Source organism: Cinclus cinclus, chromosome 36 (assembly GCF_963662255.1).
Source record: "Cinclus cinclus chromosome 36, bCinCin1.1, whole genome shotgun sequence".
Lineage (NCBI taxonomy): Eukaryota > Metazoa > Chordata > Aves > Passeriformes > Cinclidae > Cinclus > Cinclus cinclus.
Genome location: NC_085081.1, coordinates 1,086,069 through 1,102,985, shown reverse-complemented (window position 1 = coordinate 1,102,985; position 16,917 = coordinate 1,086,069). Strand labels below are relative to the sequence as shown.

At 61.8% G+C, this 16,917-nt stretch overlaps 3 protein-coding genes across 14 annotated transcripts; 2 read left to right on the top strand and 1 right to left on the bottom strand.

Annotated features, from left to right (window-relative positions):
• Positions 1-460: 460 nt before the first annotated feature.
• OSGEP (O-sialoglycoprotein endopeptidase) lies at positions 461-4,812 on the top strand. Of its 4 annotated transcripts, XM_062512373.1 has the most exons (12): positions 461-687; positions 783-902; positions 1,594-1,769; positions 1,924-2,019; positions 2,104-2,153; positions 2,248-2,326; positions 2,560-2,625; positions 3,059-3,149; positions 3,449-3,524; positions 3,608-3,706; positions 3,785-3,825; positions 4,420-4,812. In XM_062512373.1, the coding sequence occupies exons 1-11, from the start codon at positions 573-575 to the stop codon at positions 3,822-3,824; spliced, it is 1,008 nt and encodes a 335-aa protein (XP_062368357.1). In that variant the 5' UTR covers positions 461-572; the 3' UTR covers position 3,825; positions 4,420-4,812. The 4 variants fall into 4 exon arrangements, 3 of the variants coding, with proteins under 3 accessions (XP_062368357.1, XP_062368356.1, XP_062368354.1); XM_062512372.1 differs by lacking the exon at positions 4,420-4,812 and having other exon boundaries at positions 3,785-3,893; XR_009934116.1 differs by lacking the exons at positions 3,785-3,825; positions 4,420-4,812 and having other exon boundaries at positions 3,059-3,239; positions 3,608-3,626.
• TTC5 (tetratricopeptide repeat domain 5) lies at positions 4,133-8,673 on the top strand. Its single transcript, XM_062512360.1, has 12 exons — positions 4,133-4,306; positions 4,420-4,461; positions 5,066-5,218; positions 5,617-5,797; positions 5,927-6,141; positions 6,482-6,671; positions 6,954-7,045; positions 7,380-7,436; positions 7,520-7,666; positions 7,796-7,983; positions 8,219-8,363; positions 8,454-8,673. The coding sequence occupies exons 1-12, from the start codon at positions 4,133-4,135 to the stop codon at positions 8,601-8,603; spliced, it is 1,734 nt and encodes a 577-aa protein (XP_062368344.1). The 3' UTR covers positions 8,604-8,673.
• Positions 8,674-8,892: 219 nt separating this feature from the next.
• On the bottom strand, positions 8,893-15,771 carry HNRNPC (heterogeneous nuclear ribonucleoprotein C). 9 transcript variants are annotated; one of them, XM_062512386.1, is made up of 9 exons: positions 15,742-15,771; positions 13,879-13,905; positions 12,035-12,289; positions 11,247-11,361; positions 10,622-10,696; positions 10,369-10,526; positions 9,912-10,013; positions 9,470-9,624; positions 9,223-9,360 (listed from the first exon to the last, which is right to left on the bottom strand). In XM_062512386.1, the coding sequence occupies exons 3-9, from the start codon at positions 12,273-12,275 to the stop codon at positions 9,241-9,243; spliced, it is 966 nt and encodes a 321-aa protein (XP_062368370.1). In that variant the 5' UTR covers positions 12,276-12,289; positions 13,879-13,905; positions 15,742-15,771; the 3' UTR covers positions 9,223-9,240. The 9 variants fall into 9 exon arrangements, with proteins under 9 accessions (XP_062368373.1, XP_062368375.1, XP_062368370.1 ...); XM_062512389.1 differs by lacking the exons at positions 9,223-9,360; positions 15,742-15,771 and adding an exon at positions 8,893-9,215 and having other exon boundaries at positions 13,879-13,918; XM_062512391.1 differs by lacking the exons at positions 9,223-9,360; positions 15,742-15,771 and adding an exon at positions 8,893-9,215 and having other exon boundaries at positions 10,649-10,696; positions 13,879-13,918.
• Between the last annotated feature and the right edge of the window lie 1,146 nt (positions 15,772-16,917).

Genomic DNA, 16,917 nt, shown 5'->3' with positions numbered 1-16,917 from the left:
GCCGCCACGCGCTGTGCTGGGGCCAGAACCGGAGCCAATCGGGATGGGAACCGGGGCTGGAACCGGCAAATATCGGGGGGTCCAAACCGGGGCCAAACAGCGCCCGGTGCCTTTCGTTAAACTCGCCCGGTCTCCTCCCCGTACCAGCTGCCAATCATCTCCCGCAGGAGCCAACCAGCGCCCGCCGCTCTCCCGGTTAAACCCGCCCCCCCCCCCCCCCCCCCACTCCCCCGCATGCACCCCAATCAAGGACCGCCGTACCTCAGCCCGCGGGACCAATCAGCGGCCGCGACGGCGGCGCGCGGGTCCAATCAGCGGCCGCGGCGCGGGGCGGGGCGGTGGCGGGAACGGCGAGAGCCGCTCCACGCGCGCGGGAACCGTGCGGGGAGGGATGAATGGAGGAGGCGTGACCGGAACCGGAAAGACTCCGGAGGAGGAGGAGCAACAGGAGGAGGAGGAGCGGAAGTGGCGTAGAGGAACGGCGGGAGAAACGCGAAGTGAAGAAGCGGCGGCGGCGGCGGCGACAGCGGCGTAGCGTCACTGGGGGACACCTGGGAGCCCGGCGTGTCGTCATGCCGACCGTGCTGGGCCTGGAGGGTTCCGCCAACAAGGTGGGCGCGGGGGTGGTGCGGGACGGCGCCGTCCTCAGCAACTGCCGCGCCACCTACGTCACGCCGCCGGGACAGGGTGACGTCATTTTCCACCTTCCCCCGTTGCCCCCGGTGTCCCTCCGCGGTGTCCCCTCATCGCTGACCGCTCGCCGCTTCTTTTCCCCCCCGCAGGGTTCGCCCCCGGCCCCACCGGGCGGCACCACCGGGCGGTGCTGCTGGGTCTGGTCCGGGCCGCGCTGCGCGAGGCGGGGGTCGAGCCCCGGGACCTCGACGGGGTCGCCTTCACCAAAGGTAAGGCCTAAATGCGCCCCCAAAAAACACCCCGGGACCCCAAAACCTCCCACGGACGCCCACAAACCCTCACAGATCTTTCGTAGATCCCATAGATCCCTCACAAGGCCCCCATAGATCCTCCCCACACCCCAAAGATCCCCTTTCCCCTATGGACACCCAAAGCTTCCTCATGAACTCGCCGAAATCCCCCAAGGACCCCAAAGAGTCCCCCAGATCCAGCCCGAACCCCCTACAGACCCTCCCAGGTGAGGTCAGGGGAAGCTGGAAAGGTTTTCGGGGGGAATCCTGGAGGGTTCTGGGGGTCTCAGGGTAATTCCGAGAGGGGACTTGGAGGGTCCTGAGGGCTTTTGAGGGGACCCAGGGAGGGTTTGGGAGCTCGCGGGGTTTGGGATGTTCCCATCGGGCCTTTGGGGGGGGGGGGGGTCCTAGGGTGGGCGCCAGCGCGGTTCCAGGCAGATTTTTTGGGGTCAGGTGAGCCCAGTTTGGGTGTAGGCCCCAGGATGGGCTCCCCCACAGCCACGGGTGAGACCATTATTGGGGAAGAGGGGATGGGGGTGGGAATTGGGGTGTCCTAAGAGGGTTTTTGGCCGTCCTGGGATTTTTCTGGTGCGTTCTGGACGATCCCACCTGCACGGTGGGAGCGGGGGGGGGGTGTGTGTTTTGGGTGACACGACCCCGATTTCCGCAGGACCGGGCATGGGGTCCCCCCTGGCCGTGGTGGCGGCCGTGGCGAGGACCCTGGCGCAGCTGTGGGGGCTCCCCCTTCTGGCCGTCAACCATTGTGTGGGGCACATCGAGATGGGGCGGCTGCTCGGGCCTGCCCCCGACCCGCTCGTGCTCTACGTCAGCGGCGGCAACACCCAGGTACCCGTCGCGACAGGGGCGGGGCGTGGTGTCGCGGGCTAGAGCACGGGGGAGCGAGGGAACGGCCGATATCGTGAGATATCGCCGGGGGAAGAGGGAGGGAATGGCGGATATCGGGCAGGGTCGCCGCGGTGACGCCGCCCGGTCGTCGCAGGTGATCGCCTATTCCCGGCGCCGGTATCGGATCCTGGGCGAGACCCTGGACGTGGCCGTCGGGAACTGCATCGACCGATTGGCCCGGCTGCTCCAGGTGGGCCACGCCTTGCTGGCCGTGCCCATTTAGGCCACACCCACCAAGCCACGCTGGTGCTGACCCTGCCTCCTTCCCCCGCAGATCCCCAACGCCCCCAGCCCAGGCTACAATGTGGAGCAGCTGGCCAAAAGGTGACCCCCCCCCCCCACAAAACTGACCCGAAACCACCCACCGGGTCCCCAAAATCACCTAAACTCACCCCAAAATTCCCTCGTGGCACCTCAGGGGCCGCCGTCTTATCCCGCTGCCCTACGTGGTCAAGGGGCTGGACGTGTCCTTCTCGGGGCTCTTGTCGCACCTCCAGGTACCCCAAAATCCATCCCCAGGGTCCTTGGAATGGGGAGGGGGGGACCCCAGAATTCCTGGGAACGGCCCCAAAATCTGCGTGGGGATGCCCGGGTGCTTCCGACAGTAAGTGAACACAGCTGAGTCAACGGGGTGGTAGCAGAGGACGCCCCAAATTCCACCTGGGAGGGTCCCAAAGAGCTCTGAGAATAAGAGGGGGGGCACCCTGAAACCCTTTTTCCTATCTCCCAGGCAGTGACCCCCAAATTGTTGGACTCGGGGGAGGCGACTCCAGAGGATTTGTGCTTCTCCCTACAGGTGGAGGGGCTAAAGAATGGGATTTTGGGGAGGATTTCTTAGGGTTTGTGGAGGGTGGGGGGGGGGTAATTGGGGTTTGAGGGGATTGATTTGGGGTTTGGGGGTCCCTGAAGGGGGTTTGGGGATCATCGATGGGTCTGGGTGGTATGGGAGGTCATTTTGCGACATCGATGAGATTTTTGGGAATGTTTTGGGGAGGGTTCGTGAGGGCTTAGGGGTAACTAATGGGATTCAGAGGATTTTAGTGGGATTTTGGGGATGTTCGGAAGGGCCGGGGATGTAACTGGAACTGTTCGGGGGAGTTTGGGTCGATGAATGGCGATTTGGGGGAATTTTTGAGTGTAGGGATGGGGATTTGGGAGACACGAGGGGGTCTTTTGGGCAGGGTTTGGGCTTTCCTGTGATTTTGGGACTTTTTTGGTGTTCGGGGCAGGAGACGGCGTTCGCCATGCTGGCTGAGGTGACAGAGCGAGCCCTGGCCTTGACCCGGGCGAGGCACCTGCTGCTTGTGGGGGGCGTGGCCTGTGAGTGGCCGGGGCCTCACCTGGGGTGGGTGTGGTCACCCCCCCGGGAGGGCTAAGAGCTTTTGGAACCCTGATCTTGAGTGATGGGAGGTGAATTTTGGGGGGTGGGAGCCAATTTTACAGGGCAGGGAGCCGCCCCCCGGAGGGTGTGGCCGCACCTAGGTGGGGTGCGGCCACCCAGGGAGGGGTGGGGACAAATGGGCGGGGCCCAGCTCCATATAAAGAGGGGTGGGAGCCACATTTGGGGGGCAAGGGACGAGCCAGGTGTTCAGCCACAGCCAGCACACTTTTGCATCCAGGTAACCACCGGCTCCAGGAGATGCTGCAGACAATGTGCAGGGCCCGGGGGGCTGAGCTGTGCCCCACAGACGACAGGTGAGGGGAAGGCCCATCCCCGGCAGGTGGGACGCACCTGTGGGACGCACCTGTGACCTTTCACCTGTGGATTTTGTCCCCAGGTACTGCATCGACAACGGCGCCATGATCGCCCAGGCTGGGTGGCAGATGCTGAGGGTGGGGCAGGTGACGGAGCTCAGCCAATCAGGGATCACGCAGAGGTCAGGGGGCACAGTCCTGCAGGTGGGGCGAGGTGGGGAGCGTCTGCCCTCTGACCTTTAAGCTCTGGCTGCACGCAGGTACCGGACGGATGAGGTGGAGGTGACCTGGAGGGACTGAGGTGACTCTGCCCTAAATCGGCCACGCCCGAGATGGCCACGCCCATTTAATAAAAGCTACCCCTCCCTATGCTCTGGCCCCGCCTCTTCAATTGAAGATGACGGTGTTCAGTTGGCCCCGCCCACCTGGAGAGACCAATCCGCTTCTGGCGCTGCTTGTCCATCACGGGCTGCGGAGCTCCGGCCAATAGGCGCGCGGGGGGGCGTGGCTTTGCTGAGGGGGGCTGCCGGCCGCATGCGCGAAAGGTTCAGTCTGTGAGGGGCCGGCGGAGGGAGCGCGGGGTAGAGGTATTGGGGGTGGTCGGGGAAATGGCGGATGTGGGGGAAGGTGGCTTTTCACGTGTGGGTTTCTATCGCGACGCGGCTCCCGATCGCGATCCCGACCCGCGTTCCCCCCGTCGCCGCCAGCCGCGGGCGCTCGGGGTTTTAGCGGTGTCGCAGAGCAGCGCGGCGGCTTCTTCTTCACCCGACGGAGCAGAGGAGGTTTCGAAGCTCCACCGGATTTTGGGGGGTCGCACAAATGTTCCGGGAGGGTCCGGGGAGGTTCTCGGGCAGGCTCCGGCGGACTCGGCCTGACTCCGTTTCTCTTTCCTCAGGCGGAGACGCTGACGGAAACCGGCTTAAGGAGGATCTCCGCTGTATATCTTGCTTTTTAGTTTTGGGGGTGTTTTTACATATTTTTTCCTTAACCAGAAGATTCTTTTACCAAACGATTTCACCCCCCACCACGTGTCTCTTTTCTCCTCGCCGGGAAAACGCGCCATCAGAATGCCCGGCTTTATCCCTTTATTTACTATTTTTATTTTTCGCTTTGCTAAGTCCCACCGCTCTTAGTGAAGCTGTGGGCTTACAACTCCTGTATTTCCTATTTTTGCCACGTTTTCTTCCGTTAAAACGTTGTTTTAATGTTACGGTTATATTTATTTTACTGATTGCTGGAATAAATCCTGTTCTGCTGTCGAATTTACCGCGGGTTTGGTGAGGGGAAACCTAAAAATGGCTTAGAAGCGTTTCTAAATAAAAATACGGGAGTAGCTCGTCCCGCTTTGTGCCGAATCCAGAGCGCGGGAAATCCTGAGGGGTGCAGGGGCGGGGCCAAAGGGCGGCGGGAAAACGGGAAAAGGAAACGCGGCCCCGCCTCCTCCGTGGGCTGGGTCTGCCCTGAAATGGCGGGGGGGCGGGGCCGCTGTGAGGTCTGCGGCGTTTCCCCCCCCCCCCGCCATCTTGAGTGTGTCGCCACAGCCAATGGGAGCCCCCCTGGCCGGAAAGGGCGGGAGGGACGCCCGGAAGTGGGCGCGGCCGCGCGCTGTCATGGCGGCGCCCGAGGAGGAGGCGGCGGCGGCGGAGAGCGAGGGAGGGGAGGGGGTAGATGAGGAGGCGCTGAAGCGGCTCGAGGTGGGGGGAGCGGCGGGCATACCTTGGCGCGTGAGGGGCGGGACCCCTGAGGGGGAATGCGGGGGTCTCTGAGCGGGGTGGCGACCCCTCTGAGGGGGGCTGGGCCCTCTCTGGCAGTAGCTGGGGTTTCATGAGGGGGGCCGGTTGGAATCCGGGGACTGGGGTGGCCGTGGTTAGGGGTACGGAAGGTGAGGACCCCTGTGAGGGTAAAGTGTCCATTTTGGATGGGTTTTGGGAGAGTTTTCTGGTTTGTTTATGGGGTTTTGGATCATTTCCTGGCGGGCTTTAGGGGGTGTATTTTGCCGGGAAATCGGGATTATCTGAGGGGGGAATTCGGGTTTTTTTGGCGGGAAGTTTTGATTATTTCGGCATGGCAGTTGGGGTAACTTGAGGGGTAGGTTTGGGGTGGTTCTGGGTGTTTTCTGCCTGTCCCTCTCCCCCAGGCCCTGGTGACAGACCTGTATCGCTTCCGGGACACGCTGACCCCACGGGACCCTGCTGGTGACCCCGGCCATGAGCCAGGGGACGCTTTGGTGGCCGAGATGGAGAAGACGCTGAAGCTCATGGAGGAAATTCAGGGTGGGGGATGGTGCTGGGAGAGGCAGGGAGGGGCCGGGTGTGGCTGGGAGGAGGTGGGAGGGGCTGGGTGTGGCCCCTCTCACCTCACCCTTCTGACATTGTCCCCGCCCTGTCCCCTCCCCCCTGCAGTGTCCCCAGAGGGGCGTGGCCGTGCCCTGGTGCTCCGAGCCCGTGCCCTGGGTGTGGCTCCCGAGGTGGGCGGGGCCCGGGCGGAGCTGGCACTCGGCCACGCCCTGAAGCTCGACCCCGCCCTGGGCGCGGCTTGGCGCCAGCTTGGAGAGCAAAGATGGCGCCGGGGGGACCTGAGGGGCGCCCGTGACGCCTTTGGCGGGGCCCTGCAGCAGGTGGGGCAGGGAGGGGTCCTGGGGGGTCTCTGAGGGTCAGGGGCGATTGGGAGCGTTCCTGGGGGTGCATTTTGGGGATCCCTGGTGAGGTCTCTGGGGGTCAGGATAGGGTGGGGGTCACAGAGGAGTCAGGGATGGGGTTTTGTATCTTGGGAGGGGTCACCGGGTGTGATTTGGGAGGCCCTGGGTGGTATCTGGGGGGATTTTTGGGAGGCCCTGGGTGATATCTGGGGGGATTTCTGGGGTCCCTGGTGGGTGAGCAGAGGGGCTGGGGGTCCTCGGGCTGTGTCCACATTGAACCCCCCCCCGCCCCTTCCCTCTCCTCATCTTGTCCCCTCAGGGCGAGGACCCCGAGGCCCGGCGCCTGCTGTCCATGGCCCTGCGCGCGCAGGGGGCGGGGCCGGGCCCGCAGGGGGCGGGGCCTGACCTCGGGGGGGCGGGGCCAGGCCCTGGGGGCGGGGCCTTGCGGGAGAGCCTGTCCCAAGCTGAGGCAGCCGTCAGGTGTGACCCCACGGACGGCCGGTCCTGGTGTGAGTCTGGGGGGAGCTGGGACCTCACCTGAGGCCTTCGGGGGTCTGGGGGTGTGGGAGGGGCCGTGGGAGGGGGTCGGGTAAGGTTTGGGGGGTGGTCTCAGGTGGGCTTGGGAGGGGTTAAAGGAGGTTTTGAGTTGGTGCTTGGTGGGGGGGGTCTCAGATGGGTGGGGGGACTCAGGTGTGGTTGGAGGGACTCAAGTGTGTCTGGGTTCTCAGGTGTGTCGCGGGTGTGTTTGGGGTAGCTCAGGTGTGTCTCCGGTTTGTTCTGCACCATTGCAGACGTGCTGGGGAACGCACACGTGTCCTTGTTCTTCGCGGGGGGGCAGAGCCCCGGCAGCGCCCGCCGCGCGCTCGCGGCCTACGCCCAGGCGGTGAGGGGGCGGGGCCTGGGGGTGGTGCCTAACGGGGTGGGGTCACACCCAAATTCTCTACCCGACGCTGGGGAGGATTTTTAGGGGGCGTGGGCACACGGTTGGGTGGGGTTGGGGGGGTGTGACTATGCTAATGAATAGTGACGGGGGCGTGGCCAGGGAATGGGTAGCGCTACCTGGCCAGTAGGGGGCGCTCTGGGGCCCGGGTGGGGCGTGACCACGCCTATGGGCGTGTCTCAGGGGCGTGACCGCTCCTCGTAAGGAAAGGGGAGGGGGACAGGGACACGGTGGGGGGGGGCGGGGGGGTTGTCCTGAGCCCTCCCTGTCCCCCCAGGAGCGCGTGGACCCCGCGGCCGCCACCAACCCCGACCTGCACCTGAACCGCGCCACGGTGAGGCGGCCATTGGGGGGCGGGGGCATGGCCGGCACAGGCCCCTCCCCACGGCCGGTGGCCAATGGGAGCCCTCCCCGCAGCTGCTGCAGTACCTGGAGCGGTTCCAGGCGGCGCTGGAGGGTCTGAGCCGCGCGGCCGAGCTGGCCCCGGGCTGGGACGAGCCCCGAAAACGCCACGGGAACCTCCTTGAGTTCCTGAGCCGCCTCTGCGGGCTGCTGGCCAACAGGGTGGGCCACTGGGCGGGTGGGGAGGGGGGGCACTGGGAGGAACTGGGCTGGACTGGGGGGAGAGGGGGGGAAGGGGCGTGTCCGCCGCTGGCTCCGCCCCGACCCCGCCCCCTGTCCCACCCCCCCCAGGGGAAGCTCCGTGGGAAGCGGCGCCGGGGACTGGCCGGGCCGGTGCCCCTCGCCCTCCTGGGCCCGCTGGGGGCGGCCGGGGACCCGCGCCCCTCCCCCATCACCGCCCTGCGCCCCGGGCCCAACCCCCAGCGGGTGGTGCTGGGGAGGGTCCTGTTCAGCCTGGCCCCCCCCGGGGGTGTGCCCTAGTGAGTACTGGGGGCACCGGGATGGACTGGGGGTGGCAGTGGGGGGATTTGGAGGGGACTGGGGTGGTTTGAGGAGGGCCTGGGATGGACTGAGGGGATCTGGAAGCAATTTTCAGGGGGAAGACAGGGTTTGGAAGGACTGGGTGAACTGGGTGGGACTTGGAAGGAACTGGGGAGCCCCGGGAAGGGCAGGAAGGCGCTGTGGGTGACCCCGCCCCCCCATGACGTCACACAGCACGGTGGGGCTGCAGGACGGGGGCGGGGCCGTGGCCGCTGTCACCGTGTACAACGCGGCACCCACCTGGGGGGTGACCGTGGGGGACGCGCTGGGTGTGCCCGACCCGGTCCTGACCCAGCACCAGCATCAGCACCAGGGACAGGTGAGCCTGGAGTCCACGGGACCTCTACTGCTTTGTGCTGGGCTCTGCTGGTTTGTACTGGTTTGTACTGGTTTGCGCTCTCCCGACCAGACCTTCTCCTTCCTGGGCATCCGCGTCTCCTCCCCCCTGTCCCTCGTGGTCAATGGAAAGCGCCCGCCCGGCTCTGCCCTTGCTCCGCCCCGCCTGGCGCTGTCCAATCCCAGCGCGCCACTCGAGGCCACGCCCCCCAGTGCACGCTGACCACGCCCACCCCTGGGTACAGGAGGAGAGTCTGGGCGGCAGAATTTGGGGAAATAAAGGAATTTTTTGGGATCTCAGAGCTGTGAACTTTGCAGTGGGGCGCGGGCAGCCATGATGGGTTTGAGGCGCAGCTGGGGGCCGCCATATTGGATTGTGGTGTATGGGAGCCGCCATTTTGGGCGTGTCCCAGCCCTCCCACCAGGAAACTCCTGAAAAAACCTTCGGGGTAGGGGATTTGGGGGGGGGGGGGGGGGAGGGGGGGTCTCTCAATGCCCCTCCCCCACAAACACCATTTACAAACATCCGTCCTTTAATCATCGTCTCGAGGTATCAAAATTAACCGAGAGGAAGGAGGGGGTGGGAGAGGAGTCATGTGTGTGTGGGGGGGGGGGGGGAGGGGAGGGTGGGGACACGAAAAGGGGCGGGGACCGAACTACAGAGGGTTGTGGGGGAGGGGGCCACGACAGCACGAGCACGGTGGGGGAGGGGCGGGGTGGGGGAGGGGATGGCGAGGAGTGGGGGAGGGGCTCAGGGCTCGTCCTCGCCGTTGGCGCTGTCCCGGTCGTCCTCCCCCTCCTCCGCCTCCTTCTCGTCCCCTTTCAGCGACTCCAGCTGGGAACGGGGGAGGGGCACGGGGTCAGGGGGGGAGGGGCGGGGCTGCCTCTCCCCCACATCTGGCCCCCCCGGCACTGGGAGAGAGTTGGGGGGTACTGGGAGGTGACTGGTGCACACTGGAGGCGAGTCTCAGGGCACTGGTCTGTACTGGGAAGGGTTGGGGGGTCACTGGAGATGACCAGTCACGACTGGTTCGTACTGGGCTCGCCCAGCAGGGTCGGGGTCACCGGTCTGTACTGAGGGGTCCCCACCTGCTCGTCCCCCCTCTCCTCGGCCTCGTCATCGTCCAGCAGATCGCCCTCCTCGGCCGAGTCCTCGTTCCCGCCCTCGGCCTTGGTCCCGCTCGACTCTTCCTTCTTGGAGCCGCTGCCACCCTGCTCCTCCTCAGCCTTCTCACTCTTGGCCTCTGGAATGGGATAAGGGACAAAACTGAGGACTTGGGGGGGAAAAAAAACAACAAAACAGGATCTGGGGACACAACTGGGCATTGGGGAAAGAAAACGGGGATCTGGGGAGAGGAAAAAGGGAATTTTGGGGAGGAAAAACGTTGGGTCTCCCCATGTGAAAAAAACATTTCCACCAAAAGGGGAAAAAATACAAAGTCTGCTGCGGGAACTGTCAGAAACACCCTGGATCCCCCCAGATCAACGACGGCAATCCCCAAAATGGGGATTCCCAGCCCAGAATCCTCACTCTGCTCCCGCTCCAGCCGCTCCAGGCTCTCCAGCAGCGCGTCCACCTTGGCCTTGATCTGCCCCAGTTCCTTCTTGATGCTCTGCAGGTCGTCCCCTTTCACTGCGGAAATCACCCCAAAAAAACTCCTCAGCATCCTGGCAACGCGGGTGCCGCCGTAATTGGACTGGGGAATGGTGGCCGCCATATTGGACGGTAACCGCGTGCTGCCATATTGGACTGGGGAATGGTGGCCGCCATATTGGACTGGGGGCATGAGGGCGGCCATATTGGATGAACCATGGGAGCAGCCATGTTGGATTAGAGTACAGGTGCCACCATATTGGACGGTGACTGTGGGCTGCCATATTGGACACTGGCAGCTGCCATATTGGATAGGCGTGGCCGGCACCACACTGGGCGTGCCCAAACCCTTCCCACTCCCCCTTCCCCCCCCAAATCCGTGGGGTTTCCGTACGTTTTCCCGACTTGGAGGAGGAGCCGCGCTGGCCGGATTTGCTGTTGAAGCTCTTCCCGCGCCGGGAGGTGTTTCCGGACACGCGCTGGCGCTTGGAGGGCACCACAGCCCGGGCGATGGGGGGAGGGGGCGGCACACGGGCGGGGTAACTGTACATCCTGCAGGGGAAGGGAAAGCACTGGGATGGACTGGGAGCCGCAGGCAGGGGCGGGGACGGGGGCTGGGGGCGGTGGGGGGGGGTGGGGTCCCTAACCCGGTCTGAACTGGTTTATACTGGTACCGGTCATAGTAGTCCCGCTGGAAATCGTAGTCGAGGTCAAACGATGACCTGGGATGGATGAAGGGAGTGAGAGCCCAAAACCCCCCCCGGAAACACCCTGGGATTCCCAAAAACCTTGGGGACAACCGAAAACCTCCCAGAATCCCCCAGACAAAACCCAACTCCCCTCCCCCATGGAGAAAAACCTCCCAAATCCCCCCAAACCCTCCAGAGCTCTCCCCAAATCCCACTTGGTTCCCAAAACCCCCAAATTTCCCCTGTGAGCCCCTCAAACCACCACAGACCCCTCTGAGCCTCTCCCTAGCCCTTAAAATGTCCCGAACGCCCTCAAAATCCCTGAAGCCTCCCCAAGTCCCTTCCTCAACCCCTGAATTCCACCTACCTCTCCAAAAATGGCTTCATTAGCTCCAAAAATCCTCCCAGGACCACTCAAATTCCTCCTAGGACACCTCAAACCCCCTCCCCAACCCGCTGAAAATCCAGGACACTCCAGAAATCCTCCAAGGGCCGCCCGGTTTTCCCCCAGAGCGGCTCTCGGGACACCCCAATAACCCCTCAGCGCCCCCCCCCCGGTGCGGTGTCCCCCCAGGGTCCCCACCTGACGAGGGGGGACGGTGACGGGGGGGCGGGTACTGACCCGTACATCTCGGCCGCCGAGCGCTTCACCCCCGCCTTGCCCCGGTTCACCTTCGGCTCGGCCGCCAGGTTGATGTCTGTGGGTCACACCGGGCTGGTTTGGGGTCGGTCTGGGGAGGGGCTCGCCCCGGCAGGGTCCGGGAAAGGGGAGAAAGGACCCGAGGGTGGCTCAGAAACGAGCCTGGAATGACCTCCCAAATGACCCAGAACTGACCCCTCAAATGACCAGAAATTACTCCAGAAATGACCCCCAAATGACCACGCACTGACCCCAAAACTGACCCCTCAAACTATCAGAAATGACCATGAACTGCCCCAAACCTGACCTCCAAATGACCAGGAGTGACCCCAGGTGTGCCCAGGTGAGGTCACCTGCAGCGGGGCTCTTCTTGCATTTTGTAGCCTCTCTTGGAGTGCCCATATACCACCCCAAAATGACTAAAAATTATCCCAAACGACGCCAGGTGACCACACCTTTATCCTGCAGTGAGCACTGACCCCTCCTGGACTCCCTAACCCCTCACAGAAATCTGAAATGACCACAACTGACCACCTGAACCGACCCGCCCAGCCATCAGAGTCCACAAAATCCCCAAAACCACCCCAAAATGAGCCACGACCCCCGCCAGTGACCGCCGTCGCCTCCCTGAACACCCGTCCATCCCCACTGCTCCATCCAGGTGCGTGCAGCTCCACCGGTCCCACCCCGCAGAACCCCCGAGGCCGACCAGGTGTGGCCGGCGCACGCACCTAGCACCTGGCCGGCGATCATGCGGCCGTCCTCGCCGGCCACGGCGGCGCGGGCGTTGCGCTCGTTGACGTACTGCACGAAGGCGAAGCCCTTGTGCACGGAGCAGCCCACGATCTTGCCGTACTTGGCGAAGATGGCCTCCACGTCGCTCTTCTTCACCACCAGCGTGTTCAGGTTGCCGATGAACACCCGCGAGTTGAGCGACCGCGGGTCCGTCTTGTTGGTCACGTTGCTGGCCATGGTGGGACGCGGGCCTGGCGGGGGAAGGGGGGAGGGGGCGGTCAGCGGGCGAGGTGTGGGTGGGGAGGGGGTGGGGAAGGGGTGGGGGAGGCGTTGGGGATGGCCACGAGGTTCTGGGACCGGCCAAAAATCTGCTGGGGCCGGCCGAGGTGGTCCCGGGAACGACCGCGCACCTCGTGGAACAACCCAAAGTCTCTGAAAAACCCCAGAGGCCTCCAAAGAACACCCAAAAATCACCTGCAACCGCCTGAAGTCTGTCTGGAAAAAACAAAAACCTCTAAAAACCCCAAGTACCTAAAAAAAAAAAAAAAAAAAACAAAAAAACACCCCCAAAACCTCCAAAAAAATTCCCCAAGACCTCCAAAAAACACATGGAAGCGCCCAAAACCTCCGAAACAATACCTGGAACCCCAAATTCCTCCTGGAACCACCCTGAACCCAGACGGAACGACCCCAGAAGGTTCTAGAACCACCTGGAACCCACCCCAGCTTCGTTCCGGAACCTTCCCCAAAACCCCCTGGAACCCTAATTAGCATCTAATTAGCATAAAGCAGGAACAGATGCCCCACCCCAGCACCCACAGTTACCTTAGTAATTATATTTTGTTCACCGCCTCCTAACGAATGCGTTTGATGAACCTCACCCCTCGTTAATCACAGTAATTACCCAGTCCTCATTAGCACCAGGCATTAAAGAGCCAATCATCTCCAGCCCACCCAAAACTGCGAATTAGCTTCAATCTTATGAACGATTACTAATGAATAATAATTAATTGCTCTGCCCGTTAATTAAGGGCATTATTAGAATGAATGGTAACTAAGGCGCCCGGTAACTAATTAGCACTGACGACACCACACCCACCACACCGCTGGTGCTGCTGTTTGGCCTCTCTGTTAATGAATTAATTGTGGTAATTAGCATTGTAAAACCCAGCTATTAGTTACAATGCCTCATTAACACCCCAGGTCTCTAACCAGGGGTCTCAACTCCTCTATTAAAGTCCTCTTTAGTCAGGACACAATTAGGTCTAATTTGCATATTAATGATTGCTCCACCTCTTACCGTTGGAGGGAGGGGCTCCGGTGGGGGGGGAGGGGCGTCCGTGGGTCGGCGGCGGCGATGGGGGAGGGGCTGGGGGTGGGGAGGGGGAGTGGCCAAAACGGCAGGCGGGGCTTTACGGGAGGGGGGGGGGGGGGGGGTTAGGGCCAAACAGCCCAGAAAAATTAAAAATAAAAAATTAAAAAAAAAAAAAAAAAAAAAAATCGGGAAAACAATTTAAAAAAAAAAAATTAAAAAAAGAAAAATAAAAAAAAGAATAAAAAACCCTCGAAACCCCTGAAAATCTGTACGGGGGGGAGGGGCCGGGCCGCACCCCCTGTTTGGTTTTTTGGGGCCATTTCGGGCACTTTCAGGGGGTGGGGGGGAGGGGCCACGTGGGAAAACCCAGGCGGGGTGGGGGAGGGGTGCCGAGGGAGGGGCTTGGGGGCGGGAGGAGGGGCAAAACCCGCATTTGTTGTATTTCTTTTTTTTTTTTTTTTTTTTTTCTGGAATAAAGGGGGGAAAAAAAACAAAAAAAAAAAGCAGGAAAACGTTGGAACTTACGGTCGCCGCCGGCTCAAAAAAATCGCGCTGTGAACAAAAAAGAGACAAAAAAAAGGCAAATTGGGGGGCGGGGGGGGGGCCAGCGGGGGGAGGGGAGGCCCCTCCCCCACCTCCCCCCCGCGCTCAGGCCCCTCCCCCAGCAGCGCCCCTCCCCCACCGCGATGAGACCCCCCCTTTCCCCATTGGATTAAAAACCTCCAAAATTGGGCGGATTCGGCCCAAAAAGGTGCCCGGGAAGGAGTTGGGGAGGGGAGTGAGGAGGGGTGGGAGGTTCGGGGTGGGGGAGGGGCCGGCTTCAGTTGCACCTCCTGGGCCCTGTGGAAGGAGAGAAGGATGAGCGACCCCTCCCCCTGGCTCCTCCCCCGCCCCTCCCCCTCCCCAACCCAAAATTTGGGGCTGAGCCCCCCCCCCCCCCCCCCCCCCACCCTTCCCCCCCACCCCGGGTGGGGGAGGGAAGGTAAAAGGCAGCTGAAGATTTAAAAGGTGTTTTGGGGTGAAAAAAGTAGATCTGGGGACTTTGCAGAAGTTCGGTGTTTTATGGACGCCCAAATCCTGGGGGGGGAAAATGGAGAATTTTGGGGGTTCGGCCCCAGAATTGGGGAGTTTGCGACAAAATCTGAGCTTAACTCCTTGAAATTCTGCTTTGTTCGTTAGAAATTAACACATTTGGGATGAAAATGGGGGATTCAGGTTCGTGTCAGCTTGAATTAAAGCAGGAGGGGTCACGAAACACGGAAATTTGAGGGGAATATGGGAGCTGGTCACAAAAACTGGACAAAATCCCATTTAACCACTGAAAATCGGCGGCTTTGGGGAGAAAAGGAGGGAGTTGGAGTGGTTTTGGCCGGTATGCAAACGGGAACTCCTGAAATTCAGAGAGAATGCAGGAAATTGGGATTCAGCCCAAAAAAGTGGGAGCGGGGAACAGGAAAAGCTGATTTTGAACTCCCAAGATTGGGGGGGGGGGTAAGGACAAAACCCAAGGGTTTTGACTCCAAAGTTTAACTGGAGAAGTTGGAACCGGCAAAAATCTGCTGGAAAACAGAAATTCGGGAATTTGGCTGCAAAGCTGGGGGAAAGCAGTCCCACAGAGTTGCTAATTAAGCACTTAATGAGTCTAATTAAAGCCTTAAATGCCTTTAGTGCCCTCCCCACCCCCCCAACCGTGGGTTGGCCCCGCCCACAGTCGAATTGGCCCCGCCCCCACGTGGTTTAACCCCGCCCCTCAGGCGTTTATTTATCCTTAAGTGCGTTAATTAGCCTCTTAATAACGACCCAGGCCGCCTGGGGGGTTAATTATGCATAGAAAGGGCTTTCATAGGCTTCCAATGTAGTTAAACCAGGCCGAGGCACGCGCCCACAGATTAATTAACCCCAAGAGTTAAACAGGGCCTGGCCACGCCCCCAGAGGGGGCAACCCCGCCCCCAACAGGGGTTAATCAAATGCGGAGTGACTTAATTAACCCGTTAATGAGTCAAGAACGTCCCCCAACAACACCACGCCCCCCGGCCTAAACCACGCCTCCCGCGCAGCTAACGCCGCTCTCCGGCGGGGTTAATTACGTCCTTGAAGGGGTTAATTAAGACCCTCCGCCGGGGTTAATTACTGCCCCCGAGGATTAATGAGCGTTTAAAGCGATTTAACCCCGCCCACAAGGGCTTTGACCCCGCCCCTCCCCTCACAGCCCTGAGGGGGCGGCCCCCCCCCGCCCCCCCTTTTCCCGCCTCGCTCCCTCACGCGCCGCCCGCCATCTCCGCCCCCCTCCCCCACAGCGCCAAGACCTCGCTCCGCCAATTCTCCCCGTTCGGGACTCCCGAAACCCCGGCGGGATCCCCCCAGCGCCTCCCCCGCTGCCCCCTCACCGCTCCGGGCACCGCTGCGCTCCCGCCGCCACCGCCGCCGCTTCCTCCGGGGGCTGAGCACAAAATGGCGCCCGCGCCGCCCTCAGCCCCGCGAGCAGCACCAGGCCCACCCTCGGGTCCCTTGCTCGTGTTCTGATTGGGTTTCCCGGCTGTCAATCCAGATCCAAACCAATGGGAGCGCTGAGGGCACTGCTGCGCGGGAGGGGGAGGAGCGTCCTCCAGTGGCTCAAAGTTTGTGTCAATCAAGGAGCGCGTGGCACTGACTGGCTCCGCTCGCCGCCACTTTTTCGGTTCCACCAACCGCAAGCCAGCGCCTGAGGGAGCGCCCGCCCCGAGACGCCCCGCGAGCAGCGCGCATGAGCGGGCGGCAGCTATTGGCTCCATCAGGAAGGCGGGGCCATGAGCGCACCGCCGGCTCTGGTTGGGCGAGCGGCGCCGATGGCGCGCGCGGATTGAACAACGCCGCTGTCAGTCACGTCAAGGGGGCGGTGCCAGGCCGGGTCCCAGCTCGCGCTGGTTTGGGGCCTTTTAAACTGGTTTGGGGCAATTTAATTCGCTTCTGGGGCCTTCCGGAACTGATCTGGGCCCATTTAAAGCGCCTCGGCCCCAGTTCAAACCAATTCCACCTTTCCCATACTGGTTTCCACACTTCAAACTGGTTTTTTCCCCCACACTCATACTGGTTTCACCACCCCCCCAAACTGGTTTCACCCCATTTTAAACCGGTTTTACCCCAACTGTTTTTCCCCCAGAATTTCCCAATTTTTCCCCCATTTTTCCCAGTCTCCTCCCCCACCCTGTCCTGGGGCGCAGAAATTCCCATTCTGGTTAGAAAACCTTAAAAAAACGAGAATTTTATTGAACTTTTGGAAAAAGAGCTGGGGGAGGGGGGGAGGGGGAGGCCCCGAACCCGAGGGGGAGAGGGGAGGGGAAAACCCCAAAAAAGGGGTGGGGAAAACCCCAAATCGGGGGGAGGGGAGAGGGGAATCCCCCCAAAAAAGCGGGGGACCCCCCCCATAAATACAGAAATCAAAAAAAAAAAAAAAAAAAAAAAAAACAAACAACAAAAAAAAAAAACCCCAAAAAAACCGGGGAATTCTGGGGAGATTTGGGAGAATTTTACGGGGGGAACACAGCAGAAATTTTGGGGGTCCCCCCCTCCCCCCCAGACCCTTC